Source organism: Phocoena sinus, chromosome 16 (assembly GCF_008692025.1).
Source record: "Phocoena sinus isolate mPhoSin1 chromosome 16, mPhoSin1.pri, whole genome shotgun sequence".
Taxonomy (NCBI): Eukaryota; Metazoa; Chordata; class Mammalia; order Artiodactyla; family Phocoenidae; genus Phocoena; species Phocoena sinus.
This window is the reverse complement of record NC_045778.1, coordinates 12,430,257-12,457,842: the sequence shown is the minus strand read 5'-3', so window position 1 is coordinate 12,457,842 and position 27,586 is coordinate 12,430,257. Positions and strand designations below refer to the sequence as shown.

Genomic DNA, 27,586 nt, shown 5'->3' with positions numbered 1-27,586 from the left:
CTGGCTGTGTCTCTCTCTCACCAACATCTTGCTGATGTTATATGGATTTAATGGATTCTTAAACGTGGCAGAGCCACTAGACTTGTCACTAACATTGTACACGTTTCTGGCTACTATTACAGTGTTTGTGATGTCTTCTTGAACGTGCTTATATAGCTCTTTGTATATCCCCAGTTCAAAGTAACCACTAATCTTCTTGAGCCTCCATTTAAGTTACCAGGGTGGCCTCAACTTGTTTAAGGAAGTTTCCTACTGACCTGTGGGGCTGGAGGCTAGGTATGTTTGGCTGTTCTTCTCTCCCAGTTTCTCTTTCTGTAGAAAATTTACTTTTAGGCTCTGAAAAGAAATCCAGAAATTAAGGTGAATGATTTGTATGAACGGAGTCATATCCTTCTAAAAGTAAAATTGTATTCTTATTGCCACATCCAAGTGCGATTAGCTACTACGTAGGACATACATACCCCTACGTGTATGTTTGTTAGTGAAGACTTACTCACCATTCCTTTGAAGGTCTGGTAGCTAACACTACTACTCCTACTGCTATCACCTCTGCCAGTCGTAATAACAATAATGTTTTTAATTCTAGCTAACACCTCTGTAGTGTTTAGCATGTGCCTGGAACTCTTTTCAGTGTTTTACATATATTCACTAATTCATCCCTCACAGCAACCCTATGAGGGAGATGGTATTATAATCCTCATTTGGTAGATGAAACTGAGGCATGGAGAGGCTAAATAATTTGCCCAAGTCCATACTCATATAGTTAATTTCTACTTTAATGCTAGCCCAGTAGAATACTGAGTCTGTAAACAGGGAGAGCAGTGAAATCTGGGTATCCCCCTTACATACTGACTTCTCAGACTGTTGTCAGGTTTTAGAGATCCTGGCGTCTCCTTTCTTCAGCTTGGAGGATATGACTGATAGGAGCTAAAGCTTCTAGTTGATCAGTGTTCCCCAGGCAGGTTTTGGTCATAAGTCATGAGCAGAGGCAAGGGAGGAAGCGCTGGTTTGTATCAGTAGAGCCATCTACACCGATACAAAGAATGACCTGGCAATGGGGTGTTGGGTATGGGTAGCCCACAAGGTGATTGAGGGTTAGACTGTAGGGGGCACTGACATAGTTAGGACTATGTAAAAAATGCTGGGTGACCAGGTGTGTTTAGAAACAGTGTCCATGGCAAGGATGAAAGAGTGGAGGAGGTCAAGAATGTTCACTGTTTTTCAGAGGCAACTCTATCAGCTGGAGGTATCACTCCTGAATCTCTCTCCCAGCTTTATATGTTGCTGAACTACCTTCGTGTGCCTTAGCTGTTTAAAATTTTGTTTTTCCTTTTCTTTCTTCTCTCCCTCCCTCCCTTTACCTCCTTCCATCCCCATTTTTCCCTCCCTTGCAGCCTTCACATGGTGACAAGACATCTAATCCTGAAGTCCTGAAATGGATGAATGATTTGGCTAAAGGTCGTAAACAGCTCAAAGGTAAATGCCAGCCAAGGGTCTCCTTTCTCAGGAAGGAAGCAGATAAAATCGTGATAATGTGCTCTAAGGAGTTCTTGATTCTCTTCCACCTGTGCCCTCTTTAAGCTTGTCTCCTGCCTAGATCAGAGGCCCCATCTTGAAATAAAGGGTCCTGGGTCCCCTTCATTGTTTGATCCCATTTAATACATCTCCTTGTGAAGAGACTGAGGAACTCCAGACTCCCAGGTGGAATGATTCACTTCAGTGCCAGGAACATTTCAACATGTAGAGTATTCATTTCCCTGGGTTATTGGTTTCTTGTCTGTTAGAAACAGAAGAGGCCTGAGCAATCATTTATGCCACACACCCCGTTGCACAGATGAGGACATTTATGTCGAGAGAGGGGAAGGTGACGTAGCTGGGAGGTGGCGACCTAGGAGTAGAACTTGGTTCTCCTTCTTCCTGATCCAGTGTTCTTCTTTCTCTGTCTCTCTGGAGATGGTGGTGTGAGTATTAATTAACTCTAAAATCTATCTTAAGGGATGATGGTTATTTACCAATAAAAATTAATTTTCTTCCTCTCTCTACACTTTTTATTTCAATACTTAGAGACATGGGAGTTTTTCCAGATTTCTAGAAGGATGGTGATAAAGAACTGAAAGGAATATTAATTCAGTGGTATTGAAGTGTAGTGATGTAGCAGGTTTATAATATATGCGGTGTTTAAACACCACACCAGAGCCTAACTAAAAAACAAACATCAAACAGAGAAGATGAGCTATGGATGTAATTGAGAAATCAATATAAATGGCCTCATTCAAACGAGCAGTCCCCTAGCATATTCTGAAATCTAATTTCTTGGTAAGTCCCAGGTGGCCTTTTTATTTTTAATTACATAGGTTTATATAAAGTCACATTGCAATAATGGTGATTTCTGGATTTTAAATACTGGCATTAGACAAAATTGTGAAATCTGTCAAGTTGGGGCTGGCATTCCCATGTCCCCTTCCCCACCGCTCCTATGTATCCTCAGACATCTGCACTGTGTAGTGCCTTCCAGAAGTACTTGCATTTCTGCAGGGGCTCTTAATGGCTGCACAACTTTCAAAACCCAAGTAAATGAATCTTTGAGTATAGAATCTCAGGCGTCGTGATAGATAACAGGTGAAAACTTTGAGGCCAGGTACCAGTGGTCTTCCTCCAGGAATCCTCCTCGGGAATCTGGAGCACTGAGTTACTCCCACAGACGGTGCTCCACCTCCATGAGATCCCAGCCTCAAGAGCCCTCTGTTTTCACATCTGGGGAACCATCATCGGCACTGTTCATTTCCACTCACTTGGCATCAGGGAAGGAATTCCTGAAAGGCTCTCTGCTCTTATTAGGGCCAATGAGTCCTCCCTGCTCCCGGTAACTCATGGCATCTCTCTTAGAACTAAAGCTGAAGCTGTCAGAAGAACAAGGGAGTGCTCCCAAAGGCCCACCTAGAAATCCATCCTGCGAGCAACCCGCAGTCCCCCGAGAGAATGGGAAGCCGGAAGCTGTGGGCCCTGAGCCAGGCTCCTCTGGAGAGGAGACTCCAGATGCTGTGTTGACATGCGTGAAGGAGAAGAGAGAGCAGCTTCCTTCTCAGGAGGTTTCTAAGGTACCTCGCCAACCTTCACAGGGCCCCACCACTCCACATGGTGCCACTGAGATCGTGATTTTGACCAATTTGTAAGAGCCCTTTGGTACCACATAAACATCTTTAGGAGACTGGCTCTGAACTTTCAGTCAGATGAGTTCCTAGTGGGTTATTAGCTATGACCTAGGGCATTGCCATCCTGGAGGTTACAGTGTCGCATGCTGGTGGGAGACGCATGGTAAAGACACTAGGGCATTTCATAGTCCTTTCTCCCCAACTTCACCCGATAAGTTAGCAAATGAACCCAAGACTAGGATTACAATCTCATTTTACTGTATGTTTTATTAAGAAATAATAAAGCGGGGATGAGGTATAAATAGTAAGGAAAGTGGTTTAGTATTTTATATGAGAAGAATAGAGACGTAGGGTTTCTTGAGGAATGTTAGGTGAGATGTCTAAAGACTTCGGCTTAGACATCTTGGTTTTGAAATCTTTGTGAGATACCCAGATAGAGTTGTCAGTTACGCATTTGGATATGGGCGCCTGGAGCTCAAAGAAAAGATTATATTTTACAAAAATGATGATGAAAGCAATTAGTATTTAGTACTTACCTGGTTAATCCCTCCTCCTGCATATCTGTGCTTAACATTTTACTTACGCCAAGGAACCTTCCTTGTAGTCCTTGCTGTCTGAACTCTGAGTGATGTGGTTGCCTTTCATTTCTTGAATAATCTGTAGCTACCTTAACATGCTCTAACTATGCTCTGTGCCATTTTCTGTCTCTCATTATAGTATTTGAAACTTCTTGAGTAGAGTTTAGGCTGTTTATTGTTCATGATCCTTAGTGTCTGTACAAAGTAAGTATTGAGTAAATGTTGGCAGAGTGAATGGGTATATGAAAGAACAAACGAGCATGTTTGACTTGGAAATGAAGTCTTCTTGAGGAGAATGCTGGCTTCACCTGTTCTATTTTACATTATCTAGTCTTGATCATAAGGTGGCAACATGTACCAGATCCCAAAAGGCTTACCATATGCCCCTGGACTAGTCCTTTACGCGTGATCTACAAGTAGAAATGGGCCCTTGGCTACCTCTGTCTTTATGAAATACCTTTAAACTTAAAAATAACCATTATATGTTGTGACTAGTGGTTTTCATCCACTCGGCCAACCTGTCCCCTCCTCCCACCCTCAAATATTCTAGACTTTGTGATAGTCAGTGGATAAGTGGATAACTAACTTCTCTCTCTCTCTCTCTCTCTCTCTCTCTCTCTCTCTCTCTCTCTCTCTCTCTCTCTCTCTGTGTGTGTGTGTGTGTGTGTGTGTATAAACACATACACACACATAGTCAGGCACATCTGTGGTTTTCCATCCTTCAGTGCTTCTGATGGTCTTTCCTGTATTTTATAGTTACTTTGACTACGTCTATAAAAGCAGCTTGGTCAACACCCAAGTCCTAATTCTGTGTTCTACTCAGTTGACTAAGGAGTGAGGGATGAGTTGGGACTGGTATAATAAGCTTAGAGCAGGACTCAGTCCTTGAACAAGACACTTTCTAATCATACACACTTGGCAAGTGAACTAATTCTCTGATATTCAACTTCCTCATCTATCAAATACAGATAATACCTATTTATATAATTATTGTGACAATAAAAGGAGATGCCTGGTGACCAGTGGGCAATCATTCATTTGCAAAAAGACTTGAGTGCCTACTATGTGTTGTGAACTATGATCCATGCTGGATATAAAAAATAAACAAGATAGAGAAGTGATGTGGGTTACCGCCTTCACAGAGCTCATGTTTTTCTGGGAGTTGGGATACAACAAGATATAACTCAATAGACAAAATCATTAAAGTTTTGTATAAGTACTGTGCAAAGAAACAAATGATATGATAGAAAATAATGAGTATGGATGGTTTCTATTTTATATAGGGTGATTAGGAAGGCCAATAAGATGACATTTAATGCAGAAGAATCAGCAGGCAAAGAGAGCAGCAAAGAGCCTTCTAGACGGAACTGCAAGTATGAAGGCCTTTGAAGGGAGAGCTTGTTTGTAGTTGGAGTTCTCAGGTCTGAGGGCTGGAGCACAGGATGGCATGTGATGAAGTCAGAAAAGATAGGGCACATAACACAGGACCTTTTAGGCCACTGAAAGGATTGGGAAGCTGTTGAATGGTTGTAAGTGTGAAAGTGACATGGTGTGATTTACACTTTAAAGATCTTTTTGATTGCTGTATGGGGAATTAATCATAGGGGAAAAGAGTGGAAAAGGGAAGATGAAATGGGTGGCTTGGACTAGTATGGTAGCCTTGGAGATGGAAAGAAGTAGACACATTCAAAGTATATTTTGGATATAGAATCAAAAGGATGTGCTGAATCGTTGGATGGTAGGAAGTGAAGGAAAGGAAGATGGATCCATTTACTGAGATGGGGAAAAACTAGAGGAGAAGCAGATTGAGGGTGAGAGTGAAAACTCAGGAGGTCTGTTTTGGACATGTTTGTTTTAAGATCTTTCAGGAATAGGGTGACCGACCATCCCAGGTTTCCCTAGACTTTCTAACTTTAGCACTGAAAATTCCATGGCCCACCAAAAGCCTCAGTCCTGGGAAAACTGGGATGGTCAGTCACCCTCCTGAGGTATTCAAGTCAAATAAAAACATGTAAATGAAAATCTGAAGGTCAGAGAAAAACTCTGAGTTCTTTAGAAGTCATCTTTATTTAAACAGAAATTTATTTCTGTTATTTTAAAAGAAATAGCCATTAAACTGTTTAGTGTCAGAAGCCCCTTCAAATAAACCTATCTTTGCAGTAGGCTAAAGTGAGGCCCTTTAAATAGAGAGCATCTGCAGTAGAACATGTACGTCTCAATATCTAAAGCTGCAGTATTGTTCCTGGGAGCGCTTAACACAGCAGACCATGAAGTGGCTAGGCAGCTATTAGGTGGTTCCTAAGGGGGAGTCCAGAAGCCACAGAAGAGGCAAAGGGAGGATTGAAAATTTCCACAATAGTATTATTCCTGGCTCCTCAGTGAGCTTATTCACATTTGAGATTATCTCCTTAAGTCCCAATTCTTTAAACTCAAATTGATGGATGATTTTCATCTGGAGTCTTTGCTCTACTGCTTAAAATGCATTAAATATTAAGCTTCCAAGATGAAGTTATTTCTTTTCTAGAGAGACCTTCGTTATGACTCCTCTTGAAATTTTTGCATTTGGTGTTTAGTCAGAGCTCAGACTAAAGCTGATAAACCCTACAGCATTGCCTTGTCAGTTCAGATACTGCTACCGAGTAATCTTCTTCCTCCATCATCTATGGATGATTTTTGGAGATAATCACTTTTCGGTCACAGGGCATCCGTTGAGCACTGGAAATGAATGAATCAACCCTAGGTCTGATTGTGGTGCTTATTTATGTCCTTTTCTTTTGAAAATCCTGAATTGGTACTGGCATATATCCCCTTTTTATTGTCCTTTCCAGGAACTGTAGGTGGAGTCAGGTGCATAGCACAGGTTACCAACTGGATGAGTAACGGCAGTTACTTCTTCTGGCCCTTCATTAACTGCAGCATCTTTGAGGAGAAAAGCAGATTTTTTTAAACATCTTTATTGGAATATAATTGCTTTACAATGATGTGTTAGTATCTGCTTTGTAACAAAGTGAATCAGCTATATGTATACATATATCCCCATATCCCATCCCTCTTGCGTCTCCCTCCCACCCTCTCTATCCCACCCTCTAGGTGGTCACAAAGCACTGAGCTTATCTCCCTGTGCTATGCAGCTGCTGCCCACTAGCTATCTATTTTACAATTTGGTAGTATATGTAAGTCAATGCCACTCTCACTTCATCCCAGCTTACCCTTCTCCCTCCCCATGTCCTCAAGTCCATTCTCTACGTCTGTGTCTTTATTCCTGTCCTGCCCCTAGATTCTTCAGAACGATGTGTTTGTTTGTTTTTAGATTCCATATACATGTGTTAGCATATGGTATTTATTTTTCTCTTTCTCACTTACTTCACTCTGTATGACAGTCTGTAGGTCCATCCACCTCACTACAAATAACTCAGTTTCATTTCGCTTCATGGCTGAGTAATATTCCGTTGTATATATGTGCCACATCTTCTTTATCCATTCATCTGTCGATGGACACTTAGGTTGCCTCCATGTCCTGGCTATTGTAAATAGAGCTGCAGTGAACATTGTGGTACATGACTCTTTTTGAATTATGGTTTTCTCAGGGGATATGTCCAGTAGTGGGATTGCTGGGTTGTATGGTAGTCCTATTTTTAAGTTTTTTAAGGGAACTCCATACTGCTTTTCATTTCTAATTCTATTGATTTGAATCTTCTCCCTTTTTTTGTTGATGAGCCTGGCTAATGGTTTATCAATTTCGTTTGTCTTCTCAAAGAACCAGCTTTTAGTTTTATTGATATTTGCTATCGTTTCCTTCATTTCTTTTTCATTTATTTCTGATTGATCTGATCTTTATGATTTCTTTCCTTCTGCTAACTTTGGGGGTTTTTTTGTTCTTCTTTCTCTAATTGCTTTAAGTGTAAGTTTAGGCTGTTTGAGATGTTTCTTGTTTCTTGAGGTGGGATTGTATTGCTATAAACTTCCATCTTAGTACTGCTTTTGCTGCATCCCATAGGTTTTGGGTCGTTGTGTAGAAAAGCAGATTTTTAAAAAACATAATAATTCATTTTATATTTTTTAAATCAAGTAAAAATTTGATAACTGATTAGTTGTGCATTGGAGAGAGGGAAGACTTACAGGTAAAATGCACCAAAAGGAAGATCCCGTCAAGTTCTTCTACTTACCTTTTAACAAAAATTTAATTTTCTGAATAGGTAATACTTTCTCACATAGTTCAAAAAATATAAAAGGTTACACATTAAAAAGACTCCTTCCCACCCCATCTGCCAGCTCCAGTTCTGAGGTCTCCCACTCTAAGCAGGTATAACTATTGCTATGAATGTTTTAGGTGTCCTTTTGGAGTTTCTATATAAAGCATATACAAGAAAGTGTCAATACACATTCTTAATTTGCCCCTTTTGAAAAAATGTAGCGGGCTTCCCTGGTGGCGCAGTGGTTGAGGGTCCGCCTGCCGATGCAGGGGACACGGGTTCGTGCCCCGGTCCGGGAGGATCCCACATGCCGCAGAGCAGCTGGGCCCGTGGGCCATGGCCGCTGGGCCTGCGCGTCCAGAGCCTGTACTCCGCAACGGGAGAGGCCACAAAAGTGAGAGGCCCACGTACCGCAAAAAAAAAAAAAAAAAAAATGTAGCAGGCTACATAATTACGTATCCTTTTTTCACTTTGCATATTCTAGATAGCTTTTTATATCAAGACAGAGTGCTTCTCAATTTTTTTATCTTTAAAGTGTATGCTTTGATAGCACCATGGTATTCCTTTATTAGTAATTTACAACATTGATAGTAACCTCAAATCAACTAGTTTGATAGCTTAAATAACATTTAGTATGCCTGACTCTGTGCCAGGGACATTTACATAAGATAATTAAAAATCCTCATTCTGCATATTAAGAATTTGCACATTAAGAATCTAAGGTTCAGAGATTCCATAATATTCCAAATTAAAAATAGTGTGTAATTCTTGAAGCCAGTTATCTGAACTCATGACCTCTGTTTTCAAGGCCAATATTAATTGGCAGTATGCTTAGAAATCTGAATTGACCAAGCCATTCTCTTCAGCAGTTGCTTTGTATGATTATGTTCATTATTGACTTCCCATGTTGTTGGACTGACTGGTTAGTTCAAGCTGTCAGACTTGTTCCACATATACTTTCTCCCTCAGTGAGGGGCTGGGGAGACTTAGACACAGGGAAAGTTTGGCAAGACTTGAGTCCCTAAAGCTAAAGAGTAATAGATTCTCATCACTCACTGTCCAGAGAGGAGAATGTCAGTTTTACCTCCCTCTCAAGGAGAGAGCTTGTTTCTGGTGATGGTTCGACTGATTTTTATGTTTCCATGGTCTACTGTGAAAGAATACATGGGACCAGTGCCATGGGGAGAACGGATAACAAGCATGGTGGTAAAAGCACTTAAGCTGTGGCAGTTTTTTCCCCAGACAACTTTCTGACCAGGGCCTAGAAAGAAATAACACTTGGGCTGACCACTCAGCAGTGGTTCTGCTTGGAAAGCCAGCTTGTTTGGGGGGTACTATTCCAGATCTTGATAATTCGAGTAACCTACGGGATAAGGGGGCCAGGAGTTTTTCATGACGGAATTGTCAAGCTGTCAACAAAGTATATCAAATTTTGTTCTATGCACAGTCCCTTCCTGCTCAACCTCCTTTAAGTTACATTTCTTCTGACGCCATATAAAATGGAGGAGCAGGAAGTAGGGGTAATTAGCTTTGGGGTTTACCTCCTTATATTTATCTTTAAAATCTGACAACCCATTCATGCGCTGGATATCTCTCTCTGGCTCTTTCAGGTTATTCAACACAGTCCTTGTTTTCTCCATTTAAATAAAAATCATAAGTTAGATACTACTAACATACCATAGTCAGCCACCAATTTGCAGAATTAGGGAGGAAAGATGCATTTCAGAAACAGAGCCACTGAATTAAGAGGAGAGAATGGTCTGATTCTTAGTAGAAAGTGGCTGAGGAATAGCAAAGTCTAATGTATTTCTGCCCCTTAGATTTGAGGTTCCTATCCTGCAGAGCCTACATCTTGACTCATTTTCCACCATGAAGATTGACATTGCAGGCCTCATAATAGCTGGTGTCCATAGGCCCCTGAGTAGAAGACAGCTCCTGGCACATAATCTCACCACTAACCCTTCTTCTTCAGGCAGCATGCCTTCCTGTGCACATATATTTGAGGAGAAGCACTTATGGCATTGAAGTCCTGTACTTACGGCCATTGAACCCTCACATCTGTCTTTGGGGATTACTTTAATAATGATCCTAAAAGTAAAATCATAGAATCATGAGAGTGAAAGATGAGTGTCATACATTGTACCTGTACCCCGACTTTTATCTAGCATCTGTGGAAGGAACTTTTCTGTAATGGCATTCATCATTCTAACTTGCTTTTTGGTCACTCTTTTCTTTTTCTCCTTTAAGACTAAATTTAGCTTTTCTAGAATCCAGGCAATATAGTAAAAATAAATAAAACCAAAAAAATCAAACTGTAATAGAGATGCCAATAATAGTTGAATGCATCATTTTCTGAAGAGCTTTCTATGGAATATAAGTCCCAATAAGATACTGAATAAAAAACATTATTTCAGTATTTTCTGAACTTAGAGATTTCTTTTTCTTTGTCATCTATTAAAATCCCATGGAATACATGAAAGAATGTTTTATTTTCTGTGTAAAAATGTGTCATGACTAAGAAAATGTATAAGGAATGATTGAGCTAGAAAATGAAAGGCTCTTGGGGTTACTTAACCAATACTTAAAATGCTCTACAGAGAGAGGTGGTCTTTCTACTGAAAGAAAAGACCTCGAAAAATTATACTACTTTTGCATATAAAGCTGGGTTGTTAGATGGGTAGTAGGAAAGGGGATACATTGGGTACTGTGAGAATTTGAAGAAATATGTGATATAATTTATTTGGGAAGACAAGACTGAAACACAGAAAACAGTTAAGGCCCAGACAGTGAGACACAGAGAAGTTCAGAGAAAAGGAAGATCAATATGGGCCAGACACTTAGGTTGCTTCCATCTCCTGGCTATTGTAAATAGAGCTGCAATGAACATTTTGGTACTTGACTCTTTTTGAATTATGGTTTTCTCAGGGTATATGCCAAGTAGTGGGATTGCTGGGTCGTATGGTAGTCCTATTTTTAGTTTTCTAAGGAACCTCCATACTGTTTTCCATAGTGGCTGTATCAATTTACATTCCCACCAGCAGTGCAAGTGTTCTCTTTTCTCCACACCCTCTCCAGCACTTATTGTTTCTAGATTTTTTGATGATGGCCATTCTGACTGGTGTGAGATGATATCTCATTGAAGTTTTGATTTGCATTTCTCTAATGATTAATGATGTTGAGCATTCTTTCATGTGTTTGTTGGCAATCTGGATATGTTCTTTGGAGAAATGTCTATTTAGATCTTCTGCCCATTTTTGGATTGGCTTGTTTTTTTGTTATTGAGCTGCCTGAGCTGCTTGTAAATTTTGGAGATTAATCCTTTGTCAGTTGCTTCATTTGCAAATATTTTCTCCCATTCTGAGGGTTGTCTTTTCGTCTTGTTTATGGTTTCCTTTGCTGTGCAAAAGCTTTGAAGTTTTATTAGGTCCCATTTGTTTATTTTTGTTATTATTTCCATTTCTCTAGGAGGTGGGTCAAAAAGGATCTTGCTGTGATTTATGGCATAGAGTGTTCTGCCTATGTTTTCCTCTAAGAGTTTGATAGTTTCTGGCCTTACATTTAGGTCTTTAATCCATTTTGAGCTTATTTTTGTGTATGGTGTTAGGGAGTGTTCTAATCTCATACTTTTACATGTAGCTGTCCAGTTTTCCCAGCACCACTTATTGAAGAGGCTGTCTTTTCTCCACTGTATATTCCTGCCTCCTTTATCAAAGATAAGGTGACCATATGTGTGTGGGTTTATCTCTGGGCTTTCTAGCCTGTTAAATTGATCTATATTTGTTTTTGTGCAAGTACCATACTGTCTTGATTACTGTAGCTTTGTAAACAAAATTGAGTTATTTGTAGTGAGGTGGATGGACCTAGAGTCTGTCATACAGAGTGAAGTCAGAAAGAGAAAAACAAATACTATATGCTAACACATATATATGGAATCTAAGGAAAAAAAAATAGGTCATGAAGAACCTAGGGGGTAAGACGGGAATAAAGACACAGACCTACACAGAGAATGGACTTGAGGACACGGTGAGGGGGAAGGGTAAGCTGGGATGAAGTGAGAGAGTGGCATGGACATATATACACTAACAAAAGTAAAACAGATAGCTAGTGGGAAGCAGCCGCATAGCACAGGGAGATCAGCTCGGTGCTTTGTGACCACCTAGAGGGGTGGGATAGGGAGGGTGGGAGGGAGGGAGACGCAAGAGGGAAGAGATATGGGAACATATGTATATGTATAACTGATTCACTTTGTTATAAAGCAGAAACTAACACACCATTGTAAAGCAATTATACTCCAATAAAGATGTTAAAAAAAAAAAAAAGGGCCAGAATGGTTCTCAGCTGGGATGGGGGTAAGGTAGCATGAGAATAACTAGAAAGCTTAAAAAATACACCTGCTTGAGTCATTTTCTTTTCCTTCAGGATTCTCAGAGGGGATCTGGAAGGCAGAGTCAGATAGGACACTTGGGCAATTATGATATGTGCTACTTCTACCATTTCCTTCCCACTACCTGCTGAGTGAGAACCATTGGACTAGAATGAAAAGGAGGTTGTTTGTGGTAAATATGTAGAAAACTTAATGCAGGACACACATCAGGGAGGAAAATGAAGGCAAGCAGAGGAGTTTGGTCATTTTGGCTGGAGAGGTAGATAGGTTGGGATAGGTAGGTAGGTAGATGATTAATAGATAAGTAGGAAACTGTTTAAAATTTTATGTACTTTGTGACATGTTAAAAATGGTGCTTAGGGATGAGTCAAAGAGCAGCAGGGTAATAGAATACATCAGTAAACAAGAGGTTATAAAGTTTTTTGGTTGGAAGGAACTTTTTAACTCCAACTTCCTTGTTGTATAGGTAAGAAATTGAGAATTCAGAGAGGTTAACTGTTTTATCCAAAATATTTAGTTTATGTCAGATTTAGCCAGTAAGCTAGCATATAATCCAAGTATGTAGTGATGAAGACCTGGACAAGGCTGGTGTCTGTAGATATAAAAGATCTTGAAAGTCAGATAAAATACATGTTTCAGAAGAAAAATCAATAGCTCTTGGATCACCCATTGGTTTTTTAAGAATGAAGAAGTAATTAAAAAACAGGGTCCTTACCATTTAAACATTGAGGAGTCCTTCAGTAAGCTTTAAAAACGTATTTCTAAACTTGGACCTATCCTTTAAGAAACTTTCCTAGAAGAAAATTGGCGTGTGCTTCATACAGTGTCTTATAAATGACTTACCTTTTTAAAATTACTGTTGCATTTTAGTATTGTAATCCCTTAGAGGCTTCAAAACTTTTTTTTTTTTTGGACTGCTAAAAACATTGATGTATTTTCATTCTTGTTTGAGAAAGGAACAATAACTATTCATGTTTTCCAGGTAACTAAGCAAGACAAGAACCTCATAAAGCCTCTTTATGACAGATACAGAATTATCAAGCAAATATTGTCCACGCCTTCCCTTATTCCAACAATTGTAAGTCGGGATGTTTGCATTAACTAGAAATCTGTCCTTGTGCTTTGTATTGATGTTTAGTTAGGGAGGCAGCACCATGAGAGTTATAAAGGAGCCTTCTTTGCAGTATATGCTGCTAACAAGGCCAGTTGTTATTTCACAAAGTAGAAACGTGGTCTCCCTGAACTCCAATACTATACTTAACAGTGGCTGATAATTAAAACTATTGTGAAACAGGAATAGACAGCAATTCTATTTTTGAAGCCAGTTATTACACTTGCTTTCATTGCTTGGGTGAGGAGAACAACTGATGGATTTTAGTTTGGCATTACCTAATTTACAACAACACAGCTAGACAGAACAGAGCTGTTCTAGTCTGTGTGTTGTTAATTTTTCTCCTTTAATAAGAATATTGATAGTATGTTCCTTGATATAATGCAGCATTTGTTTTTGGTACCATTTGACCATCTCTGTGCAAGATATAAGTAGATTTATTTCAATAGAAAATATGAATACTGAAACTGAGTTAGACTACTTTTAATAAAGAATGATTTATGGGAATACAGAACTTGAAAAGCACCACACATCCTACTCCATCAATATTAGAACAGTCACTTGCTCAAGATATCAATATTAAAAGAAATATTAACAAATTCAAATTTAAGTATACTTTAGTACATTTATATTTCCACAACTCTAAAGACAAAGACGATAGTGATTCATACTCTTGGAAATTTTCCAATTAAGGAAGCATAATTTAAAATAGGGTATGATTTTCAGATTTCCTTGCAAGAAAATCTTTTGGTTGTGATAAGCATTACCTGAACAGGTTAAGCAGTAACTCAGTTTTGTTTTGGCCTTCATAGAGCTCTTCCCTGAATTTGTCAGTTATCTGGGTAGTCTCTGTATCTGAAAGTGGCCCACACCAGGACCGGATTTGGGGTATTTCTGGATGACAAAAGAAGTCTATGGTCTATCTCATCCTAACCCATATAACTGTTAAGAAGCTGGGGCCCAGAAGGCCTGGGTGAAAGGGAAGAATTACTAGGCAATGCAGCCCAGATCGGAACATATCCTAGATGTCTGTGCCTGCTTTGGCCCAGCAGAGAGATCTGAGCTTGGTGAGCATTTTAGCCCAGGATGGGTGCTTCTTCGCTCATTAACTTCTGCAAGTTTTTTGATGCAACTGAGCAAGAGTTCCTCTTGGTTGCTTTCTTCTTGGTTCTCAGTAGGCACAGGGATCATCTACTGTTTTCATTGTGTTTATTTATGGTTCCCCTTCCTGGTTTTGCCTCCTCAAGAGGCACTTAGCATTTTGTAACTTTATTTAATTCTTCCTATGATAAGCAGGAGGAAGAAGACTCTGATGAAGACTGTCCACAGGGAAGCCAACAACTGTCTTTGCCAAACCCAGCATCCCACCTTCCTATTGGTGACCACCTCACCTACGCTAATGAGACTGAGCCTGTTAGGCTCCTGCTACCAGATGAAAAGAAAGAAATCAAACAACCAGCTCTCTCCATGTCCAATTTACATGAGGCCACTATGTGAGTGTGACTCCTCAGTGTGGAGTCTCCTTTAACTCCTTCTGGTCTGGGGGACATTATATGGCCATACACACATAATGCAGAAGAGCTATTACACGCTCTAAAAACTGCCTTCCAGCAGAAAGCATAATCTGGTTATCCTTTTAACAGGAAAATTGAGACGACAAAGCCATGAGGAACCAAGGATCCCAATAAGATCCCAAGGATGTCATAAATGCTAATGGTCCATTTGCTACACTTGCGTATCTTTTCAGCAGGGTCTGGCACCAATCTAATGCTTGGCAGTGTGTAAAGCAGAGCTGGCATTTGAAAATGCTGGACCAATGGACCAAAAGGAATTGGGATCCTGTGCTGGGTCAGCAGTTGTCAGGGCCTTTATCTTAGTCTATTCTATTTAGATAAAATGGTTTCTCCAGACTGGGACTTAAGTCAATGAGCTGACCTTTTTCTCCTAATGGCCACTCAGTCAGGAGCCATTTGGATTTTCATTCATAGTAGTATTGTTGTTATTATCATTATTCAGTAGCTGGCACTCCTCTTGATCATTTGGCCTTCTTTGGTTTGTATATTACAGGCCAGATCATGAGATTTTCTTTAACATGTAGAATAGTGTGGTGAGTATATGCCCCAAGATAGGGATGGAGTCCCCATAAATATGAGGCAAGACCAAGCACTAGGCTGCAAGCTGAGATTTTCGTGTGCATATATCAGCTGGCACCCCAATTTCAGCCCAGAGAAGAGTGACCTGTTTGGCGGCAGAACATCAATCCTTCCTTCTTCCCTCCCCTTCCTCCTCTTTCCCTCCCTCCCTGGCTCCCTCTCTCCTTTTCTTCTTCCCTCCTTTTCTTCTCTTTCTTTCTTGGTTGGTTGGCTGGCTGGCTGGCTGTTCTAAAGCAGCTGTTCTTAACTTCTTGGGGGGTGTTGGACTTTTTTGAAAGCAGTGGAATTTTTTACTTTTTAGAAAATGCCCATATATCATTTCAGGGAGTTCACAAACTTTCTGGAACCAGACACAAGTTCCCCAGATAAAAATTCCTGCTCTGAAGTATATGACTTTTCTCTCTTGTCTTAGAATGAAGTGAGTAGAATCTGTGACGTAATTATAGCTTTCTCTGGGTCTTTGTTTCATTCCTAAGGGTTTTGCCATTCCCCCTATACTCTAGGTTAAGGGTAGAATTTTCTTTCAAATCTCTCCCTTTTGTGCCTCTTATGTTTAGTCTGTCACCAAATACTGATGAGTATTCCTCCAAAATGTCTGTCTCTCCCTCATGTATTCATGTGGCCTTTACCCTCACCACTTATTATAATGGACTCAGTCTGCTTGCCCCCTGTCTGCCCTTTCCGTTTTCCTAGGACATTATTTTCATCAAGTAATGTTCTCAGTGATGTGCTCCCCTATGGTCATGCTCTACATGTGTCATATTTATTCAGAAGACACACTTTTAGGCAGAACACTTCCGTATCATAATATGCTTCTGCTAAATCGGTAACTGCTCATGATGAGCTCTCAGTTATGCCAGAGCATATATCTTTTACCTGATACAGGCCTGTACTTCTTGACCATCTCCGAGAAACTAGGGCTGACAAGAAGAGACTTCGGAAAGCCTTAAGAGAATTTGAGGAACAGTTTTTTAAACAAACAGGAAGGTAAGTGTGGGCAGAGATATTTTTTAAGCTAATATTTCCTAGAGAACTGCTGTTAAGAGTGAGCTGCAATTTTTTCAGGAACAGTGACTTTATGTAAGACATAAATAATTTCCAAAGTGACTTAGACCCAGGATTTGTCTAATGCAACATTTGGGTAGTATCATTATTGGGTATGTTTTATGGGAGGCTGTAACTATCAAGTATGAGACAGCAAAGCTTTAAAACATAAAAGATGAACTCCCCAAATCCCTAACTTTGCATAATAAATCTCATTACAATTGAATGTCCCTAAACCTTTAAAAAAAAACTATAATATTTAATGTTTCAGCCCATATAACTTCTTTGTTCTTGGTTACTTAGTTCTACAGGTTACGCCCTACTTTATTAAATAATTCTTCATTTGCTTTAAATATATTCTTTAAGCTTCAGGATCTGCCCTTAATTACAGGATTTGGTCAAGAGTTCATTCCTATTCTTTCTATCCCTTAACTAAATGTTTAGCTATATCCTCTCTTTTTCTGTGTCAACCCAGTCTCACTATGCACTCCATTAGTTTCTCCTAAATTTTGGTGTATTGTGAACAAAATTATATATTTGCATATATATAAAATCATGAGAAAAGGATTATTAATCTAGTTCTGGGAGAGACAGAGACAAGCCAATTAGCTATCCTGAGCCTGTTTCCACAGTTGTAAGAGGAAATAATTAGAGTTCCTGGGATAACTTTGGGAAGCTATAGTTGTTGTGTGGGACGTCAGTCTTTAAAAAAATTTTAAAGGGTGTAACTTTGCCAAAGTCACGGAGTTATTAGGGTGACAGAGGTAGGAGTCTGTGATACACTGGCTCCTCAGTATTCTTCTCCATCTAGGTATCTGCCTTTCTTGAATCGCTTTGATTTCAGCAGCCTGAGGGCTGCCCTGATGGAGAAGAGACTGTTTTCTAAAAGCATCCTGAAAGTTTGGTCTACTCACCTCTTAGTAACTTTCTATTTCAGTTCTCCAGGGCTGTTCACTAGGACTGGACCTCTCAAACATTTTGCATTTAGCAAGTACAGATGTAACCCACCTAGTTTTCTAGTGGAATCTTCAAGTTGACTGTTATAAGTCCAAGTTACTTACCTTTCTGCTGATGTTATCTAGTGAGAAATGTTACACGGTTGTTAAATTTAGAATATAAAACATAATTTCTTGTTTTCTTTTTCCATTTCCATTTTTTCCTTTACAAAATTTCCATACAACTTTTACATTTTTTTTAACCTATCTGAACCCAGAAATTTACTTTAAAGAGTTTGAGAACTTCCCAGTATGTTAACTAGTCCTGCCAAATGGGTCTGCAATGGTACTTGGCATGCCTTTGATATACAGGGAAGTTAGTTATGTTATGTGTATAGCATTCTAATGCACCAGTGAGTCCTAAACTCACTTCAGATATGCCTAATACTTGATTGAGGTTATATGCCCTCTTGTGGTAATACACTTAAACTAAATGCAGAAGTAGTGCTATATTACAAGTAAAATCAAATGGTTGAATGGCTAGGAAATATGGATCTTGTTTTCCTAAAATATTTCATTGGCAAGGGTTAACTGTACATAGCTAAAATAACCAGGCAAATGGATTACTAAAAATTTTAAGGTACTATAAGTGTTCTTGGTAATATTCATCGTGTGAGAAGCATAATTATCTAGATATGACATTAACAGTTATGAGCCAGGAACTGTGCTAAACATTTCAGTATGTTTTATATAATGAGAAAACTGCTTAAGGAAATACTTAGCAAAAATTTTCGCTCTGGCCAATGAACTCTTGTTTATTAGCTAAAATGGAGTATGAAAGACCAGGGACAATTGCATAATGGCTTATACTATTTCCCTATAAATTAGAACATTTCTTCACTTAGATATGTTTACACAAATTAAGGTGGTATTTAGACACCCAGTTGATAAGTTTGGCTCAGAATATTGAAGGGAGGCAAAGCAATTATGTTAAATAATTGAGACAACATTTAAGAGGAACCCTGTCCAAAGATTTGTGTGCTGTTCTGAGTTCTGAACTAGAAATTTCAGGGCAGTATATGTAGTGTTAAAACACAAGTAGGTAACTGCATTCGTAGGCAATCTTTATAGATTAGCTGTTCTTTTATTTGGAAGTAATATAAATGTATCTTTATCAGTACTGGGAAAAGAGAAGGGGTATAGGTAAAATATTAAGTGTTTTCAGCCATACTAATATTGGAGAGTATCTGTATTTATATTCAGTGGCAATTGTGGTGACCTCACCTGTGTACCCACCCCTTGTATTTCAAAGTCATGGTTGGAAATATTTTAAAAGCAGTTGGCCATCTTTATTAACAAAGGAGGAAAGACCCTTCTGAGATCCTGAAGTGACTACTTTCCTTTAGAAAACATATCCTGGCAATGTATTTTTCTGGGAAGGCAATGGTTTTAACTCCAGATGCTATCCAATTATTCTTCAAAATAAGTGTCAAGAACATCTGGTAGTTAGAAGTCATATGTATAAAAATATGTGCATCATCATATGCCTAGTCTTAGTACAAATAGTGTGCAAAGAGAACCACTGAAATTTAGACTCAAATTCCTTAAAAAAACTCAGTGATTTTTCTACTATACATTAGCAGAGTTAGGTATTATAATTACAGGAAAACTTAGAAATATTTCATGTTTGTAAGGTTAACTACTTAGTTTCTTCTCCTATTACCATAAATTTATAAGTTATTTCTGTTAATGTAATTTCTGTTGTATCTTTAGGTTAATATTTTAAAATGCAACTATCACTGTAAGGGCTGAACATTCTACACAGGCATGGATCATGGGAGAATGACTAGATAAGAATGCCTTGAGGGTTCTGGTTTTTATTTCCCTCGGAACTTTTCACTTGCCCCAACGTTTATATATGTTTATATATGTTTATATATATACGTTTATATATGTTTATGCGCTGGATATATTTGCAAAACACTTAAAATATTTAACTTCTCAGAGTACGGTTACATTGAAACCTAGTAACATGTGGAAGAGGGAGTGAATGAAGGTAAAAGGGAAGGGAAAAAAAGACATGATGAAAAAAATCAAGTGGAAACTGCTACCCTGTACTTTTCTCATGTAAGAGTTAGAAAAGGATTTTTAATGACTTGGTTCATTATTAACTAATGGACGATATTTTCTTTTTTGCAGAAGTCCACAAAGGGAAGATAGGATACCAATGGCAGATGAGTACTACGAATACAAGCATATAAAAGCCAAACTGAGACTATTAGAGGTCCTCATCAGCAAGCAAGATGTGGCCAAAACTATTTGAGGTTCAGGAAATGTTTGTGATCACTTTGACCCAAGATAAGTCAAGTTTATTTTCTTCTGCCGTTCTTGCTAAGTAGTTATGACAAATGAAAATTGAAGCACTTTAGTGTATTAGCTGTTTCTAAGAATGGATGGCAAGTGTAATTATAAATGAGTAGAAGGGATTAAAAAGGGAGGAGATACAACAAGGAACAGTATAATTGGAAAATAAAATTCAGCCTTCTCCAGGCCAGGGAGAAAATGCAGTCAATATAATTATTTCAGAAAACATCTATTTTATCAAATCTAAATAACACAAAGCATCCACCTGTTAAATGGGCTACTGGTTAAGAAAGTCTACTTAGTGTCCAAAGATTGCTTATATTGACATATGGAAAAGAGCATAATTTTAACAAATCAGTAAGAGGAAGAAAAGAAACTTTATTTTATGTAGGAAGGAATACAGCTAGTAAGAATGTAATTTATTTGAAACTTCTAATAGATTTTTAAGTGATAAAAAAAAAATCTACTACCTGGTTCCTTAAATCTGCTAGGCTTTCAGCACCCTAAAATAGACGAGAATGTGTCACTGATAATTTTTTATTTCTATATAAAAATAGCACATTATTTTATCTGTTACTTAAAATTTTACATTTCTGATTACCAAAGTTCATTCTGATAGCATGTACTTTGTGAATTATCTTTGTCTATATAACAGATGTTTATATTAAAATAAAATATTGTATTAAAATTTGAAAATAGGTATTTTGGATAGATGTGTCTGTAGTATATAATCTAATGTGATCATAGTTATGATTGCTAATCTTTGTTACTATAAGATTATATAACTATTTTTCCATTGGAAATTTTTTTTTTTAATGTTCCAAGGTCTATACTTTGTGAAGTCAGAAAACTTTCCCATGAACTATATAGTTGTTCTCCATTCTGTATAAAATGGAAGGTTTAGAAATTGTTGCTATGACACCTTGGGAAAGAAGCCAGGATATTTTATTTGCTTCATCCACTTTAGCGTGTGCAGTTTTGTACTAAACCAATCACCTGTTTATTACTTTTGCTTTTGTAAAAAGAAGTAAGAGGTCCACATTTTCTCTTGTACCAACCATGTTTATATTTCTCTTTTCTGTAATGTTTAAGCATGGTGTTGAACACACTCAAAGTTTCACATAGTTTGGATGGGAAGAATATTGACTATTTCTGAAGCAGACTATTTCAGAGGCTTATTGTTTTGTTTTCTCTGTATTTACCTGATATTTTATAAATCAGAATAATGTCCTTCATAAATTTGTTTAATTAAAGTCATCTACTTGTAACAGAACAGATACACAACTATTTGAGGTTTACAAACTACATCTTTGATAAGGGAAATGGTTTCGTGACATGTATACAATTGCTATTAAAATGTAACTCTATATATTCTATAAGATTGTAAATATTTTATACAATACAAATAAAATATTTTTCTATTATATTTATTATTATGTTGAAACACAGTAGTTGTTTCCTGTTAGCTAATATAAATAACATAAATAACACTGTCAAACAACAAGTTGGAAGTGCTGACAATTCTAGGCTTCAAGATTTAATTCATGCTGCAATTACACCCTTTCATGCGGTTTGGAATAATCCCAATATTTGCTCAGTAGATTAAAATGAGTGCATATTTAAACACCATTTATAAGCCATTATTTTCCATTACTTTGTATTTTGCTAAAGTAGTTTATATAATTGGTTATGTTTGGCATAAAGGAAAAATTAAAACATTGCAGCATCTAGGCAACAGAGTGTCAGAAGGACAACTTTTAGGATATTTCAGCATTGAAAGGAGGGGGAAGGGTAGGGAATAGGAAACACTAAAACAGCTCTGAATGAAATTTGATAAGTGGCATTTGCTTTTGGTGAGAGCGGCATGTGCATGCTTCAGTGGAAGACATCTGGTGATGAAAATGGACAACAGAGGATCAATGCTCCTAAGGGAAGAAAGGGGACTAAGAAAAGTGGGCATTAACGTCCAACACTAATATTACAGGTTTTGCAGCTGGGATCTTTCTTTGCATTTGCAGTAGATAAACTCATAAGCTGATGACCAGTGATTTCTGCCACAGTGCCTAGAGAAAGATCCACAGGGTCAGTGTAAATGACTTCTAAAATGACATCCTGGGCATGGTGGTAAACCAGCATCCCATCTTCTTCTCTGCAGGTCAAAAATTTATTATCCTTGGAATTTAGTTGAGGAAGGCGCTGCTTACAAAATTCATCTCCTGGTGATCCCACAGGGGCAATGACAAGAATCACATAATGATAAGCAGTGTACATACAGTAGAAGTCCCCAAAGTATAAGTTAGTATTGGGGTTAAAAAGTTTTTCTGCTGTAATCTCAAACCTGTATCTTCCATAAGGTGAATCCTGGGGTGGCTTCCCAGTATTGAATTCAGTGCTGCAGCTGAAGAAGATGCCTTCCAATTTTCCACTGATAGGAGAGCCATGGCTACCACTGTTATCCTTGACAGAGGGCTGCATAGCATTCCCATGATGTTCCCTGCAAGAGAAAATAAATGGTCACTGCTTGGTATGACAGTGGTAAAGCTACTGATTTACAGAGTTTAATGGTGATAGGCCTAAAGGTCAACTGTCTACTATTAAAAGCCTGAGTGCTCATCCATCCTACCATCAGATCAAGGAGAATGCATCGTTTAACATTTCCTATAGAAGGCTAAATTTTAGCCTTGACCCTAAGGTAAGGATGCTCTGCTACAAACCTCAGAGGTCTTTTACATAATAAATTTCCTGACCAGGAAAACCAAAGTGAAATTAGAAATCTTATGGCTGAAACCACATCCATTATATGCCTACTGGATTTTAGAAGTGGCTTGGTGAAGAGAAAACTGGATTAACAATACTGGTTAAATATGTTGAATGTTTCTTTAAAGTATGCCAGAATTTAGATCTAAAATGAATGTTGTCCATGTACATTGGTACAAAAGCATCTTGTTTCTTTTATTGCTTTAGTTTTTTTTTTTTACCCAGACACAGTTTACTAATCAGGCCCTCTTGCCTGCATTTTCCTTAGAATAGAGCTGGTTATCTCCCTTTACCCCACTCTCAGATCTATTCTCTACCCTTTTCACCTTCCACTGTGGGCTAGGACTGTATCATCCAGTTCTTCCTGTTCCTTGGTCCCTTCCATTTCAGTTATACCGATGGGAGGCACAGTAAGAAAAACGGAAGGGTACCCCATGCTCTTGGATTGGAAGAATTAATATTGTTAAAATGGCCATACTATTCAAAGCCATCTACAGATTTAATGTGATCCCTGTCAAATTACCCATGACATTTTTCACAGAACTGGAACAAATAATCCTAAAATTTATATGGAACCATAAAAGACCCAGAATTGCCAAAGCAATCCTGAGGAAAAAGAACAAAGCTGGAGGCATAACCCTCCCACACTTCAGACAATACTACAAAGCTACAGTAATCAGAACAGCATGGTATTGGCACAAAAACAGACATATGGATCAATGGAAGAGAACAGAGATCCCGGAAATAAACCCACACACCTACGGTCAATTAATCTTTGACACAGGAGGCAAGAATACCTAATGGAGAAAAGAGTCTCTTCAGCAAGTGGCGTTGGGAAAGCTTGACAGGCTCATGTAAATCAATGAAGTTAGAACACTGCCTCACACCATACACAAAAATAAATGCAAACTGGCTTAAAGACTTAAATACAAGACAGGACACCATAAAACTCCTAGAGGAGATCATAGGCAAAACATTCTGTGATGTAAATTGTACCAATGCTTTCCTATGTCAGTCTCCCAAGGCAATAGAAATAAAAGCAAAGATAAACAAATGGGACCTAATCAAACTTACAAGCTTTTACACAGCAAAGGAAACCAAAAACAAAATGAAAAGACAACCTACAGACTGGGAAACAAATATTTGCAAACAATGCGACTGACAAGGGCTTAATTTCCAAAATATACAAACAGCTCATACAACTCAACAATAAGGAACAAACAACCCAATAAAAAAATAGAAGATCTAAATAGACATTTCTCCAAAGAAGCATACAGATGGCCAATAGGCACATGAACATATGCTCAATGTCACTAATTATCAGAGAAATGCAAATCAAAACTACAATGAGATATCACCTCACACCAGTCAGAATGGCCATCATCAAAATGTCTACAAACAATAAATGGTGGTGAGGGTGTGGAGAAAAGGGAACCCTTCTACTCTGTTGGTGGGAATGTAAATTGGTACAGCCACTATGGAGAACAGTATGGAGGTTCCTCAAAAAACTAAAAATAGAGTTAGCATATGATCCAGCAATCCCACTTCTGGGCATATAACTGGAAAAGAAGAAAAAAATATTTTACACCCGAAGACAAGAAGCCACAATGAGTCGGTAGGAGGGGCGCTTCCGTGGTATAATCAAGTCCCATACCCTTTGGGTGAGAGACCCACAAATTGGAAAATAATTATATCCCAAAGGTCCTCCCACAGTAGTGATAGTTCTGAGCCCCAGGTCAGGCTTCATAGCCTGAGGGTCTGGCGTCAGAAGGAGGAGCCTCGAGAGCATTTGGCTTTGAAGGCCAGCAGGGCTTGAGCGCAGGAGCTCCACAGGACTGGGGGAAATAGAAACTGCACTCTTGGAGGGTGCACACAAGATTTCACGTACACTGGGACCCAGAACAAAGCAGTGACTCCACAGGAGCCTGGGCTAGACCACCCTGTGTGTTGTGGAGGGTCTCCTGGGGAGGTGTGGGTTGGCTGTGGTGCAGAGGAGGGGCAAGGAGACTGGAGGTGGAGGCCCCATAAAATATTGATTGGCACGAGCTCTCCGAGAGGTGGCCATTTTGGCACTGAGACCTGGCTCCACCCAACAGCCTGCAGGCTCCAGTGCTGGGATGCCTCAGGCCAAACAACCAGCAAAGGGAGAACACAGCCCCAACCATCAGCAGACAGGCTGCCTAAAGCTGTACTGAGCTCACAGCCACTTTAAACACACCCCTTGACATGGCCCTGTCAACCAGAGGGACAACACACAGTTCCACACACCAGTGGGCAGGCAGCAGTCCCTCCCTCCAGGAAACCTGCACAAGCCCCTGACCCAGACTCACCCACAAGGGTGCAAACACCAGAAGTAAGAGAAACTACGATCCTGCAGCCTGCGGAAAGGAGACCGCAAACACAGAAAAGTCAGACAAAACGAGACGGCAGAGGAGTATATTCCAGATGAAGGAACAAGATAAAAACCCAGAAGAACAAGTAAGTGAAGTGGAGTTAGGCAATCTTCCCCCAAAATAATTCAGAGTAAAGATGATCCAAGATCTTAGAAAAAGAATAGAGGCACAGATCGAGAAGACACAAGAAATGTTTAACAAGTCTTAGAAGATTTAAAGAAAATCAAGATCCACTGATGCTAATATGGCTTCAGTTAATAGAGCTTTTTAAAAAAGCAATGTTGAAAAACTACCCATGCCTTGGCAAGTATATATTTTATATATATATATATATATATATATATATATATATATACTGCAGTATATGTATATATACTGCATCAAAATATAACTTACATGAATTTTACAACTATCATAGAAAATCCAACAAAGGTAAATTTCCTTGTTAGTAAATACATCTTTTATACTAGTATATTGGAATCAATCATACAATAATTTTTTTCCATTTTCCATGCTCCCCGTCTTTATCTTTTTTCTTCTTGGAAGAATTTTTGAAGACAGATGGAGCAAATTCTAGAGTATCTAAGGTCCTGAAAACAGGTCAATTCCCACCCAAAGGACAGAGACAAATCAGAGAAATAGTGACCTCCAGTGGCCACCTAAAATAGACACTGGCAATGTTCCGGGAATCTAAACCTAGTACCAAACATGTATTTATTTATTCTATTGATGTATTATTTACTGTTAAACAAAATAGCAACTGTGGATCTTTTTTATTTCTAATTTTATGCTTAACAAATATAAAGAAGTACCTTTTTTGTTAAGTCATATATGGTCATTCCTATTCAACAGTTGACAAGTATAATTTGTGTTCTATCTCTCAGCTCATATTCACTTAATTTAGTGAATGGCATCTACTATGAATTATATAGATTGAAGGGTAAATAATTTGCCAGCAAAGAGAATTATGGACTGAACTTTATAGGATATTCAGACATAAGGCAGGAATAGTTTTCACGATCAAAATATATCAAAATACATGATATTGCAAAGTACTTAATTTGAAGAACACACATGCCTAAATTCACCTTTCTCTCTTTGATTCTCTTTGCATGTTCCACAGCTTGGAGTTTATTTAGATCTGTAACCATGATCTTGATTTAAGAAAAACTGGAGAGTTATGAAACAAAAAAACCACAACAGAACTTCCTAATTTTTTTTCACATAAAATCCTGTCAAGAATACTTTAGAGTTTACAAAGTGAGATCAAGGCTTTTAAAATGACAAATTATAGGGATTGCTGTGTAAAAGTTTTAGAACCTATATCAATTTAAAAGCTTCAGTCTCACTTTAAAACACACCCCTGCCTATTTACTCTCTTGAAATTTTCTTCTACAAATATGAAAGGGCTGTAAGTATTAAAACTACTTGTGACATGGAATTCTTTTGAATTCTTGGAAACTGCTTTCAGGGACAAACATAGGATATCTTAGAAATACTACTGAACACTAGAATTTAAAGGTAAACAAAGGAGATTTTCCTCATGAATAATTAACCCAAGATAATGGCTGAGAGATTTCACCGTAGGCAGAAGCCCGAAAATCCCACCTGATTCACCGTGTTTCATGAACCAGTCACCCTTTTATTCTCTCATTTTCAATGACCCACAGGAAGAGGAGAAAATTTAGTAGTTGGTATGAGACAGAAGGCACTGAGTTATTGGGAATTGGAGGAGTGTGTATCTGTACAAGACATGCTCACCAACCTTAACCCTGGAGGTTTAAGATCTTCCACTCAAATAGACAGGAACTGGTATTACAAGTGATCATGGAAAGGAATCTAAGTGAAGTGGAAAAAAATCCCATGATCTGATTTTTTCTACTTAATTCTTCTGGGAAATAAAGTCATAGTATAATTATTTTGAGAAGAAAACTAAAAATTGCTATTTCACAGAAGCAGACTCAAGAGAAACCTGAGCCTAGAATTTGGGATGGCACTTAGTAAAGCAAATCAGTATATATATGTTTGGATTCTTACCGAATATAGTCAAAATATTCTTTGTGCTGGTTACGATAAAAAACAGAAAATTTAAGCATCCGTCCTGCAATCACTTCGGCCTTCTCCAACAGTTGTGTTAGATGAACTTTTGAATAGTCTGAAAAAAACAAAAAGTCTGTTATTAAAAATACATTATCAGAAGTATCAACTACATGCTTAATAAATTGTAGATTATTAAAATTTACTTTTAGGAAATTCATATTAGTGAATAGGAAACTGCACTTAAAAAAGAAAACATTCATTGTCTTTGGCACACGTTTTCTTTCTACAAAACTATTTTTGTTATAGTTTATGGTTGCTTTTATGAATACCCTTGCATTTTTTTCACTCATTGAAATTAAAGATCCTGAAACCAAAATGTTAAATAAGGAATACAGACTCTGCATAACCCGAGTAATGTCAATCAGCACCATAGTAGCCTTTCTTCAATCAGCTGATGAATCAAATAAAAGAAACTCGTAACC

The 27,586-nt window shown here is 38.3% G+C and overlaps 2 protein-coding genes across 7 annotated transcripts in view; one reads left to right on the top strand and one right to left on the bottom strand.

The window, feature by feature from the left end:
- The window catches only part of FAM13C (family with sequence similarity 13 member C), a 142,560-nt gene extending 121,216 nt beyond the window's left edge, over positions 1-21,344 (top strand). For 3 of the 6 annotated variants that reach the window (XM_032609110.1, XM_032609111.1, XM_032609106.1), the window contains 6 exons: positions 1,395-1,476; positions 2,887-3,098; positions 13,290-13,385; positions 14,712-14,911; positions 16,457-16,558; positions 19,750-21,340. In XM_032609110.1, coding sequence (XP_032465001.1) covers positions 1,395-1,476; positions 2,887-3,098; positions 13,290-13,385; positions 14,712-14,911; positions 16,457-16,558; positions 19,750-19,873 — 816 coding nt within the window. In that variant the 3' untranslated portion in view covers positions 19,874-21,340. Of the gene's footprint in view, positions 1-1,394; positions 1,477-2,886; positions 3,099-13,289; positions 13,386-14,711; positions 15,454-16,456; positions 16,559-19,749 lie in introns of those variants that run through there. The other 3 variants (XM_032609109.1, XM_032609107.1, XM_032609108.1) reach the window with 3 other exon arrangements.
- The window catches only part of PHYHIPL (phytanoyl-CoA 2-hydroxylase interacting protein like), a 100,085-nt gene continuing 92,771 nt past the window's right edge, over positions 20,273-27,586 (bottom strand). Inside the window, exons 4-5 of the mRNA XM_032609112.1 lie at positions 27,102-27,219; positions 20,273-22,408 (exon numbers count right to left, since the gene is read on the bottom strand). Of these exons, the coding sequence (XP_032465003.1) occupies positions 21,874-22,408; positions 27,102-27,219 (653 nt within the window). The 3' untranslated portion in view covers positions 20,273-21,873. The remainder of the gene's footprint in view (positions 22,409-27,101; positions 27,220-27,586) is intronic.